Consider the following 12235-nt stretch of genomic DNA (forward strand, 5'->3'; position numbering starts at 1 on the left):
TCAGGGGCATATCGCGCCAAACCTATGGCAGCGCTGTCGCGGACAAGAACTGCTTCCAGGCCGCTAGTATTCTGCCCAGTTCCTCGTTTTATGACGCGTCCCGCTGTTCTGCGAAGTGCAGACTCGACTGCAACCTTATACTGCACTGATTTTGAGTACGTTGGGTGCACGGTTTGGACTTTATAGTGAATGCATTTACGACCAAGTGGCGGCGTATATTTTAACGTTTACCAAGCAGGCAGGCATTAAACGTAGCAGAGATCGAGCGAACGATCCTCAGCGCATGAGTTTACCGTTTAATAAGCAGAAGAGAGGGAGAGGGTGAGAGTGAGAGTGAGAAACTGAGGGGAGATATTATTCCATCCCTACAGTCATATCATGTGTGTGTTTAGTAAGTCAAATAGTATTTACTGGTGCTGAGAAACCAATTACGTTTCGATTGTTCGAGAAACCAATTGCAAGAATGATTACAAAACCTTTTTACTAGATCTAAGCCATGGTTGTCCAATCACGCGATCGGTAAAAAAAGAAAAGAAAAGAAATCCGTAACATTCCGTTTGCATAAAGTTACGATAAATTGGATACTGTCAATTTGAAACTCCCGCCACGCGATGCTCTCTCTCATTGGTCCATTCCGTGGCTTATTTATTTATTTACTTATTTTTAGGGATTTATTGTTAGTGTTAGGTGTATTGTGTACCGCCCAAAACTAATTGTCTTCTTCCAGTATGACCCAGCAAGCTAAAACGTTGCACACCCTTGATTGAAGCCAATGAAGAAAACATTTAAATATTAACTCTAAATCAACATTTGTTAGCAGCCGACATGTCACCGATTCTTATCACTGCCTAATTACCGGTGTATACTCGTAAATTTTAAGAACAAAAGCAATGATCGTTCTGTGGTAGGAATGATTGTCAATTAGCTCAAAATTAAAGTAGATTGTGCTATGACAGCAGATTGCCTTCTTTGTTTTACGGCTTTTTTTCCCGCAGTCGCAGTTGTACAAGCCGCAAAAGACTGTATTAATCTGTATAACTTCGTACTTTTTCTTTATAATTTGTACACTAATTTTGCATTTGTTACTAGAAAGGTTATTATAGCTGAAAGATAGCACATTTGGTCACTTCGCCCAGCCAGGCTAACACAGCAATGTTATCACCCCTGTCATCGAGAAGCCACGTAATCTACCAAACGGTTGGCTGTGCGGTCTAACGCATTATGAAGAAAAAGGTTTTAGAAATTACCGCGATTCTTGAAGCAGACAAGAGGTGGTTGCCTTTCTCACTAGTACCCCTTCACCTGTCAGACGGTAACAATGATCAGGGTATTGAGTGAACCGACGATGATCAGAAAGTGACATCAGGGAAGTCCTGAAGGACCGTATTGATCAGCTACTGAATGGATCAGCTGAAGAACTTAACATATAACCAGACAATCGAATCAAGAGCGAAAAGCCTCCTATCGGCGCGACAGGAACAAAGACAGTCGTAAAATGATTGCGTACAGGAAAATGACCAGGTGCAAAAGAAATGAATGCGTACATGATAAAGGCAGCAGGCGTTCAGGGATTACAACAGCTGCACAAAACGCTCAAAGCCGTATGGATGGCGAGCACAATATGCTTACAAACTGGAGCAATGGTGTTTTAGTTCCTAAGATTAAGAAAGGCCGTACATGGAAGCCTATTAATTATAGAGGAATAACCCTGATGAGCATGTCTTGAAAATTTTTTTAATAAGATCACAGAGCGAAGATTGAGAGCGATCACAGAACTGCAGCTGGAAGAGAAACAGTACGGCTTCAGAAGTGACAGATCAACAGCGGATCTAATTTTCTGCATCCACATGCCGATGGACAAATACTGGGAGAAAGGCAAGAACTAGTTATTGTGTTCCTAGGTGCAGAAAAGAGGTATGACATTTTTGCAACAGAGACGAGAGGAGGGAGCACCTGACGAAAAGGAATGTTCCTCAATGACTGGCAAGGAAGATTCACTCGCTGTAGCTATCCGAGGGCGATGCTGATGGTTTCAGACCAAGAGTGGAGTTCAGCAGAGCAGTGCACTGTCCCCGCTACTGTTCAGTACTGTTGAGGAAGACATAATAAAGAACGCCAAAAGAGGCTTTGGTGAACTTAATGCAGTTACCTTTGCTTTCGATGTCATGATCTGGCGTAAAACAGGGAAGCTGAGACCAGACTCTAAAACATGTGGGATTCCAATTCCAGGAAAGCAACCTCCACTATAGTGAGGGCAAGGCAGTGGTGTCGACATCCAGCAGAGCTAGGCACCCCGCAAATGTGGAACTCATAGACCACAAGATTGTGTACCTCGGATATACAATCTCTAGGGGTAATATGATTAGATAGGAGATTTTCTACAGAGTGCAAAAGGATTCTGAATTGTACCAAGAAGTGAGAACCCTTTTAAGAGACAACATGACTCCGGGAAATGTAAAATCAGTTATGTTCAATAGCTACTTCATACCAGTACTGACCTATTGTATCATAGGATGCATCCTCGCAGTGTAGGAGTCATTAAGACTCTACCAATTAGATGACCCAATCAGAAGATCAAGTTAAGGATTGAAGTGAGGAAGAATGCTACAACCAAGATTTCCATTTGAAACTGAAGCAGCACATCTACATTACGGTAACGAGGGCGTGTAATGAGGTCGGAATCTACAATAACGAGTTTTTCGCCAAGCGTGAAAGCTCAAGGGATGTCCACCGGCCGCCGCGTCATCCTCTGCCTTGCGGTGTCGTTCGGATGCGGTATGGAGGGGCATGTGCTCATCACACCTCTCTCCCGGCGGATCAGCAGATCTTCCAGACCGTGGTCAAGCAGCTGCTCAATTGGCGTCACGAGGCTGGGTTCACCCAGTACCAGTCCTCCCACCGAGGAAAAATACTTGGCGGTACTGGGAATCGAACCTGGATCTTTGGCACGGCAGTCATCTACGATGACCACTCTGCTACGGAGGCGGACATTTACGAGAACAGACCGAAACAATTTGGAAAGTAAGTAGAAAGATTTACTATCAAAAACAGTCTTGATCACAATTTATTTATTCCAGAGACCGGTTTCGACCACTGCTGTCGTCATCTTCAGACCAATGAGCAAGAATCACCTCCTGGTGGTGCATCACCAATGAGCAAGAACCTCCTTCTGGTGGTAAATCACTAGTCTCTGGAATAAATAATTTGTGATCTAGACTGTTTTTGACAGTAAATATTAGTAAAAGCATTGATCACTGTAGCTCCCACAATGTATTCAAAAATAATTAAGTAGGAAGAAATCGGTCTCTAGGAAGACCCAGAACGCGTTGACTGGGCTAAATGAAGGACGGTCTCCTCACTGCCAGAGGAAGGACAGTGGATGATGTTCTCCGAGACAGGTTTTCGTGGACAGAAGGATGTGGAAGAGGCTCATTTACACTGGAACTGCCCGACGATTACATCAGTAGGTTAGACTGCAGTACGAGGGTCTCACCTCCTCCTCGACGACGGACTGCGCGATGGAGGCGAGCGACCTGCTGGCGCCGCTGCTGCTGCGGCAGCCGCCGCCCCGGCCGCGGCCGTGGCCGTGGCAGTGATCGTGGTCGTGGGCGCGAGGCCGCTGCTGGTGGTGGCGGTGCTGGCGAGGGTGCAACTGGAGGCTGGCGCTGGGCGACCCCAGCGGCGGCGGCGACGAAGACGAGGACGCAGACGCGGAGGCAGAGGCCGACGCAGAGGCCGCCGCCGCGGCCGCCATCTTGGCCGCCACCTCGCTGATCTCCTCGTAGATGTTCTCCTCCGTGCCGTAGCGCGTCGTGAAGGAGTGCCGGTCCTGCAACAACAGCTCTCTGAAAATAACTGCAGCTTTTACGGCAAAACTATGAGGGAACTGCGGCAGAGGCGGACTGAAGGCCTAACAACTGGCAACCAGTCGTCACACGCGCAGCTAGTGTGACTAGTTTGACGTGTGTGACAAGTTCTGTGCAGAGAAAGAGAGAGAGAGAGAGAGAGAGAGAGAGAGAGAGAGAGAGAGAGAGAGATGGAGAGAAAGAGGTAGAGGGGTGGTGGGAAGGGTAGAAAGGGGGAAGAGAGGGGTAGAGGGAAGGTGGGAGGGGTAGAAAGGGGGAAGAGAAGGGGGTAGAGGGGGAGAGAAAGGGTAGAGGGGTGTAGAGAGGGGGTTACAGAGAGGTAGAGGGGGTTAGAGAGGGGAAGACGGGTGTAAAGAGAGGGTAGAGATGGGGGGAGGAGGCGAGAGGCAGGGGTGAGGCGGGGAGGGGGTGGGGGAGAGTGATTGGGGGAGGGGGTGGGGGCGGTGAGAGGAAGAGGGGGGAGGGAGAATGGGGAGAGATGGTGGTGGGGAGAGGGGGGAAGAGAGAGGGAGAGTGGGTGGGAGCGAGAGTGGAGGGGGGAGCGACAGTGGGAGGAGAGTGGGGGGAGAGGGAGAGTGGGGGGAGAGGGAGAGTGGGGGGAGAGGGAGAGTGGGGGGAGAGGGAGAGTGGGGGGAGAGGGAGAGTGGGGGGAGAGGGAGAGTGGGGGGAGAGGGAGAGTGGGGGGAGAGGGAGAGTGGGGGGAGAGGGAGAGTGGGGGTAGAGGGAGAGTGGGGGTAGAGGGAGAGTGGGGGGGAGCGAGAGTGGGGGTAGAGGGAGAGTGGGGGGGAGCGAGAGTGGGGGGGAGCGAGAGTGGGGGGGAGCGAGAGTGGGGGGAGCGAGAGTGGGGGGAGCGAGAGTGGGGGGAGGGAGAGTGGGGGAATGGGGTGAGAGTGGGGGAGGGAGAGTGGGGGGAGTGGGGTGAGAGTGGGGGAGGGAGAGTGGGGGGAGGGAGAGTGGGGGAAGGGAGAGTGGGGGGAGGGAGAGTGGGGGGAGGGAGAGTGGGGGGAGGGAGAGTGGGGGGAGGGAGAGTGGGGGGAGGGAGAGTGGGGGGAGTGGGGTGAGAGTGGGGGGAGGGAGAGTGGGGGGAGTGGGGTGAGAGTGGGGGGAGGGAGAGTGGGGGGAGTGGGGTGAGAGAGTGGTGAGTGGGGGGAGGGAGAGTGGGGGGAGGGAGAGTGGGGGGAGGGAGAGTGGGGGGGAGGGAGAGTGGGGGGAGGGAGAGTGGGGGGAGGGAGAGTGGGGGGAGGGAGAGTGGGGGGAGGGAGAGTGGGGGGAGGGAGAGTGGGGGGAGGGAGAGTGGGGGGAGGGAGAGTGGGGGGAGGGAGAGTGGGGGGAGGGAGAGTGGGGCGAGGGAGAGTGGGGCGAGGGAGAGTGGGGCGAGGGAGAGTGGGGCGAGGGAGAGTGGGGCGAGGGAGAGTGGGGGGAGGGAGAGTGGGGGGAGGGAGAGTGGGGGGAGGGAGAGTGGGGGGAGGGAGAGTGGGGGGAGGGAGAGTGGGGGGAGGGAGAGTGGGGGGAGGGAGAGTGGGGGGGAGGGAGAGTCGGGGGGAGGGAGAGTGGGGGGAGGGAGAGTGGGGGGAGGGAGAGTGGGGGGAGGGAGAGTGGGGGGAGGGAGAGTGGGGGGAGGGAGAGTGGGGGAGGGAGAGTGGGGGGAGGGAGAGTCGGGGGGAGGGAGAGTCGGGGGGAGGGAGAGTCGGGGGGAGGGAGAGTCGGGGGGAGGGAGAGTCGGGGGGAGGGAGAGTGGGGGGGAGGGAGAGTGGGGGGAGGGAGAGTGGGGGGAGGGAGAGTGGGGGGAGGGAGAGTGGGGGGAGGGAGAGTGGGGGGAGGGAGAGTGGGGGGAGGGAGAATGGGTGGGGGGAGAGTGGGTGGGGGGAGGGAGGGGGACTCGTAACTAGTAATGCAGGGTCACCATATTTGCTTCTGAATTTGTACGACCGCAAAATTATCACTGTCCCCATAGTGCTCAGAGCCATTTGAACCATTTTTTGAAACACGAAAATGCTAAATAAGCTGTCAACACCCTAAGCTACATGCTGCAGACAGATGCTAATGTCTGGAGTGTAACGCGGTACAGTGCTCTTTGGTACAGCACGTAACCCCACCAACCACTTTCTTACGTACACACCACTCTACCAATGACAGAAGGCAGCCACTCGACATAATTCAGTGGGGGGCAAGAAATTTTCGTCCACAGTATTTGATGGTGAGAGGTAATACACTGGAGATGTAAAGTTTCTAATCACCAGACTATTCGCTTATGTTTTGTATACATTTAGCAACATGAACATGAAAATGCAAGGTACATACAGTGGCAGCAGTTATCTACATGACACAGACTCACGTGTCAAACGAAAGAGAGTTTAACATACGCGATTTCCACTGATGGTGTGACTAGAAAGGTTGTAACTCTGTAACCACACGAGTTGAGAAACTAAACCAGATTTTGAGAATTAATAGTTCTCTTTCTGGATGGCGTCGTTTAGAAAAATTTTAAGGCTGCATGCCACATGAGCTAAGTAACTAAACCAAACTTTTGAGAATTAATAGTTCTCTTTTCTATAGGTGGTTAAAAGCTGTAGCACACAACTTGCGAATAAAATGACAAATGGCGTTCACCATTACTATCTTCCGTTTTCATATGAATAACTAAGACATTTACAGTACCAAAGCAAAATAACATCAAAATGTCAGCCTTTAGCGTCAGATATGACAATAATACATTCGAAATTTTAAAAACAAGAGACATCATTGGTCACTACACTACATCAGCACTGAAAATGGTTATAGTTGGAACTGTAGTATTATGAGTAGGTGGATGACGACGATGAGGTAAAGTTAGAGGATGCAGGTAATGGCCAAGAGTATCAAAATTGTGGAGCGTGAAAGTAAGCGGACGGAGACAAAAATAAGAAGGGAGTTGCCAAACATATGAGAAGGTGGGACCAAAAGTACGAGGGGCCGGGGCCAAAAATGTGAGTGGAGAGAGTATTGAGAGGGTGGGGAGGGGCGGTAAAACGGTGGTCAGGGCGGTAAGAGGGTGGGGAAATCAGGGCAAAAAGTAAGAGGGGATAACAGTAACAGTGTGGGGGAAATGGTAAGAGGGCGGGCGTAACTGGGTGGGGAGGTCAGGGCAAAAAGTAAGAGGGGATAACAGTAACAGTGTGGGGGAAATGGTAAGAGGGCGGGCGTAACTGGGTGGGGAGGTCAGGGCAAAAAGTAAGAGGGGATAACAGTAACAGTGTGGGGGAAATGGTAAGAGGGCGGGCGTAACTGGGTGGGGAGGTCAGGGCAAAAAGTAAGAGGGGATAACAGTAACAGTGTGGGGGAAATGGTAAGAGGGCGGGCGTAACTGGGTGGGGAGATCAGGGCAAAAAGTAAGAGGGGATAAAAGTAACAGTGTGGGGGAAATGGTAAGAGGGCGGGCGTAACTGGGTGGGGAGGTCAGGGCAAAAAGTAAGAGGGGATAACAGTAACAGTGTGGGGGAAATGGTAAGGGGGCGGGCGTAACTGGGTGGGGAGGTCAGGGCAAAAAGTAAGAGGGGATAACAGTAACAGTGTGGGGGAAATGGTAAGGGGGCGGGCGTAACTGGGTGGGGAGGTCAGGGCAAAAAGTAAGAGGGGATAACAGTAATAGAGTGGGGGAAATGGTAAGAGGGCGGGCGTAACTGGGTGGGGAGGTCAGGGCAAAAAGTAAGAGGGGATAACAGTAACAGTGTGGGGGAAATGGTAAGAGGGCGGGCGTAACAGGGTGGGGAGGTCAGGGCAAAAAGTAAGAGGGGATAACAGTAATAGTGTGGGGGAAATGGTAAGAGGGCGGGCGTAACTGGGTGGGGAGGTCAGGGCAAAAAGTAAGAGGGGATAACAGTAACAGTGTGGGGGAAATGGTAAGAGAGCGGGCGTAACTGGGTGGGGAGGCCAGGGCAAAAAGTAAGAGGGGATAACAGTAACAGTGTGGGGGAAATGGTAAGGAGGCGGGCGTAACTGGGTGGGGAGGTCAGGGCAAAAAGTAAGAGGGGATAACAGTAACAGTGTGGGGGAAATGGTAAGAGGGCGGGCGTAACTGGGTGGGGAGGTCAGGGCAAAAAGTAAGAGGGGATAACAGTAACAGTGTGGGGGAAATGGTAAGAGGGCAGGCGTAACTGGGTGGGGAGGTCAGGGCAAAAAGTAAGAGGGGATAACAGTAACAGTGTGGGGGAAATGGTAAGAGGGCGGGCGTAACTGGGTGGGGAGGTCAGGGCAAAAAGTAAGAGGGGATAACAGTAATAGTGTGGGGGAAATGGTAAGAGGGCGGGCGTAACTGGGTGGGGAGGTCAGGGCAAAAAGTAAGAGGGGATAACAGTAACAGTGTGGGGGAAATGGTAAGAGTGCGGGCGTAACTGGGTGGGGAGGTCAGGGCAAAAAGTAAGAGGGGATAACAGTAACAGTGTGGGGGAAATGGTAAGGGGGCGGGCGTAACTGGGTGGGGAGGTCAGGGCAAAAAGTAAGAGGGGATAACAGTAATAGTGTGGGGGAAATGGTAAGAGGGCGGGCGTAACTGGGTGGGGAGGTCAGGGCAAAAAGTAAGAGGGGATAACAGTAACAGTGTGGGGGAAATGGTAAGAGGGCGGGCGTAACTGGGTGGGGAGGTCAGGGCAAAAAGTAAGAGGGGATAACAGTAACAGTGTGGGGGAAATGGTAAGAGGGCGGGCGTAACTGGGTGGGGAGGTCAGGGCAAAAAGTAAGAGGGGATAACAGTAATAGTGTGGGGGAAATGGTAAGGGGGCGGGCGTAACTGGGTGGGGAGGTCAGGGCAAAAAGTAAGAGGGGATAACAGTAATAGTGTGGGGGAAATGGTAAGAGGGCGGGCGTAACTGGGTGGGGAGGTCAGGGCAAAAAGTAAGAGGGGATAACAGTAACAGTGTGGGGGAAATGGTAAGGGGGCGGGCGTAACTGGGTGGGGAGGTCAGGGCAAAAAGTAAGAGGGGATAACAGTAATAGTGTGGGGGAAATGGTAAGAGGGCGGGCGTAACTGGGTGGGGAGATCAGGGCAAAAAGTAAGAGGGGATAACAGTAACAGTGTGGGGGAAATGGTAAGAGGGCGGGCGTAACTGGGTGGGGAGGTCAGGGCAAAAAGTAAGAGGGGATAACAGTAACAGTGTGGGGGAAATGGTAAGGGGGCGGGCGTAACTGGGTGGGGAGGTCAGGGCAAAAAGTAAGAGGGGATAACAGTAACAGTGTGGGGGAAATGGAAAGGGGGCGGGCGTAACTGGGTGGGGAGGTCAGGGCAAAAAGTAAGAGGGGATAACAGTAATAGAGTGGGGGAAATGGTAAGAGGGCGGGCGTAACTGGGTGGGGAGGTCAGGGCAAAAAGTAAGAGGGGATAACAGTAACAGTGTGGGGGAAATGGTAAGAGTGCGGGCGTAACTGGGTGGGGAGGTCAGGGCAAAAAGTAAGAGGGGATAACAGTAACAGTGTGGGGGAAATGGTAAGGGGGCGGGCGTAACTGGGTGGGGAGGTCAGGGCAAAAAGTAAGAGGGGATAACAGTAATAGTGTGGGGGAAATGGTAAGAGGGCGGGCGTAACTGGGTGGGGAGGTCAGGGCAAAAAGTAAGAGGGGATAACAGTAACAGTGTGGGGGAAATGGTAAGAGGGCGGGCGTAACTGGGTGGGGAGGTCAGGGCAAAAAGTAAGAGGGGATAACAGTAACAGTGTGGGGGAAATGGTAAGAGGGCGGGCGTAACTGGGTGGGGAGGTCAGGGCAAAAAGTAAGAGGGGATAACAGTAATAGTGTGGGGGAAATGGTAAGGGGGCGGGCGTAACTGGGTGGGGAGGTCAGGGCAAAAAGTAAGAGGGGATAACAGTAATAGTGTGGGGGAAATGGTAAGAGGGCGGGCGTAACTGGGTGGGGAGGTCAGGGCAAAAAGTAAGAGGGGATAACAGTAACAGTGTGGGGGAAATGGTAAGAGTGCGGGCGTAACTGGGTGGGGAGGTCAGGGCAAAAAGTAAGAGGGGATAACAGTAACAGTGTGGGGGAAATGGTAAGGGGGCGGGCGTAACTGGGTGGGGAGGTCAGGGCAAAAAGTAAGAGGGGATAACAGTAATAGTGTGGGGGAAATGGTAAGAGGGCGGGCGTAACTGGGTGGGGAGGTCAGGGCAAAAAGTAAGAGGGGATAACAGTAACAGTGTGGGGGAAATGGTAAGAGGGCGGGCGTAACTGGGTGGGGAGGTCAGGGCAAAAAGTAAGAGGGGATAACAGTAACAGTGTGGGGGAAATGGTAAGGGGGCGGGCGTAACTGGGTGGGGAGGTCAGGGCAAAAAGTAAGAGGGGATAACAGTAACAGTGTGGGGGAAATGGTAAGGGGGCGGGCGTAACTGGGTGGGGAGGTCAGGGCAAAAAGTAAGAGGGGATAACAGTAATAGTGTGGGGCAAATGGTAAGAGGGCGGGCAGAATACGACGGTGGCGAGCAGAATAGTGCGAAGGCATGAGACTGGCGAGAAAGAGGATGAGGAGAAAAATAAGAGGTTGGGGAGAAAGATAAAAGGGTGGGAATAAAGACAATAGGTGGGAATAATGATGAGAGTTGGGAATAAAGGCTGAGAAACAATGTAGTAGGAAAAGGAGGGGAGTGGGAGTGAGAGAGGAAATAGTAGGGAACGAGGAAAAGGAGGTTAAGGACTAAATAAAGATGAGGTGGGGGAGGAGGAAGAGGAGGGGGAGGAGGAAGAGGAGGGGGTGGAGGAAGAGGAGGGGGAGGAGGAAGAGGAGGGGGAGGAGGATGAGGAGGGGGAAATGAAGCATGGTGATGAAGGTTCACAAGAAGGAATAACTGAAGAGAAGGTATAGAAGGTGGAGGGTGGGACTTCCGAGTCGTCGTTACCTGTGGCGTGTGCAGAACGCGTGCGTTGCAGTCTGGCTCGTAGTAGGCGTAAGAGTACTCCTCGGGGGTGGGCGACGGCGTCCTGGGAGGCGGCGGCGGCGGTTGCGAGTGGCGCGGGCCGGGCGTGGGCGCCGACGCGGGGGTGGGGGCGGCGTCGTCACGAGGGGGCGGCGGGTAGGGCGGCGGCGGCGGGAACTGCAGGAAGGGGCGGCGCGCTGGCGGCCGCGGGGGCGGCGGGGATCCGTAGCGCGCAGGCGCGAGGGCGGCGGCGGCGGCGGCGGCGGGCAGCAGCGGCGGAGGCGGCGGGGGCGGCTGGCCTCGCCGCGGGCGGCACGCGGCCGCCTCCAGCTCCGGCGACGTCTCCATGCCGCATCGCACTGCAACAGCGGAAACCACGATCTGCTGGAGTGTCTGCTAACTGCGGAAGCAGCTGGCGCACGCTGTCTCACTGACAGGGTACTCGGAAAATGCAGTCAGTCAACAAACCACTCGTGGAAGTCAATCCCGGGATATTGCCAAACGTGTAGGTCCAATAGCAAATACGACTAACAGCAGATACTGAACGTATACAAAGAAGACGTGCACAAACGCTCACACGGTTTTTCAATTAAAACTTCCATGTTGAGAGGACGTGGTCGATAGCCAAAGCTACTCTCTGGCGTTACGTCTCCGACTGCGGGAGAATGTACGTCCGAAGTTTGAAGACGAAACGTCAGAGAACATTTTTAGGTATAGACCATGGCCTTTGTAATATTATTGGGCTTCCCGTCGTATGAAAGCTGTGAGTACTCTTGGAAGGGCGTTCACCCAGCTGTGTATTACATGATCAACTTATGAGTGAGACCTATTCTTTTGAAGACATTTGTTTTATATAATGTACGTAACTGTGAAGATTCGCATCTAGGGCGAACGCTAATACGTCGATTGCGCCGTCAAAGAAACATTTTAACAGAAGCTGAACTGACCGTTCCGCTTCGATCTAAATAAAAAAAAAAGCCTTTGTAGATCTTAAGATTTTATCGTACTTCTGCTTGTAATGTGAAAGCGTCAAGAAGGTCATCTTTGAGCCATAAAAGTGAGCGGTCTTCCTAGCGTGCAGACAACAGTTATTAATTAATAAAATTCAAGTAATTTATGTTCGATACTGTAAACCGGCAAGTTATTGTTGTGAACGTGTTGAACGGTAAAAGAATTGCCTCGAAGGGAGGAGAAAAGTAATGACAGTAATTTGTGACAAAAACGTGTACCAAAAAGGTAGCACAAGATGGCTAAAATCTGATCGCACCATAGAAAATTACTTATGTAAGTTATACTGTTTATAAATAAGCCCTAATTGCTTGTGAGAATTATTTGAATATATTTAGTGTTTACCAGATTTCTTATTCTATTGTTTCCCTTTTTTTACCTCCATGCCATATTATTTTTATAAATGTCAAACAGCCTTTACTACAGCAGAGGATACTGCGGCATCCTGGTTCGTAGACAGAAGGCCGCCCCTTGTCTTCTATACAACTCAT

At 52.1% G+C, this 12235-nt stretch overlaps 1 protein-coding gene and 1 long non-coding RNA gene across 2 annotated transcripts in view; both read right to left on the reverse strand.

Moving 5' to 3' along the window:
* LOC126355824 (rho guanine nucleotide exchange factor 10) overlaps nucleotides 1–3825 on the reverse strand; it is a 483616-nt gene extending 479791 nt beyond the window's left edge. The window contains exon 1 of the mRNA XM_050006270.1: nucleotides 3494–3825. Coding sequence (XP_049862227.1) covers nucleotides 3494–3754 — 261 coding nt within the window. The 5' untranslated portion in view covers nucleotides 3755–3825. The remainder of the gene's footprint in view (nucleotides 1–3493) is intronic.
* Nucleotides 3826–11020: 7195 nt separating this feature from the next.
* LOC126355826 (uncharacterized) overlaps nucleotides 11021–12235 on the reverse strand; it is a 353545-nt gene continuing 352330 nt past the window's right edge. Inside the window, exon 4 of the long non-coding RNA XR_007565540.1 lies at nucleotides 11021–11095. This is a non-coding gene — a long non-coding RNA (uncharacterized LOC126355826). The remainder of the gene's footprint in view (nucleotides 11096–12235) is intronic.

Source organism: Schistocerca gregaria, chromosome 3, assembly GCF_023897955.1.
Source record: "Schistocerca gregaria isolate iqSchGreg1 chromosome 3, iqSchGreg1.2, whole genome shotgun sequence".
Lineage (NCBI taxonomy): Eukaryota > Metazoa > Arthropoda > Insecta > Orthoptera > Acrididae > Schistocerca > Schistocerca gregaria.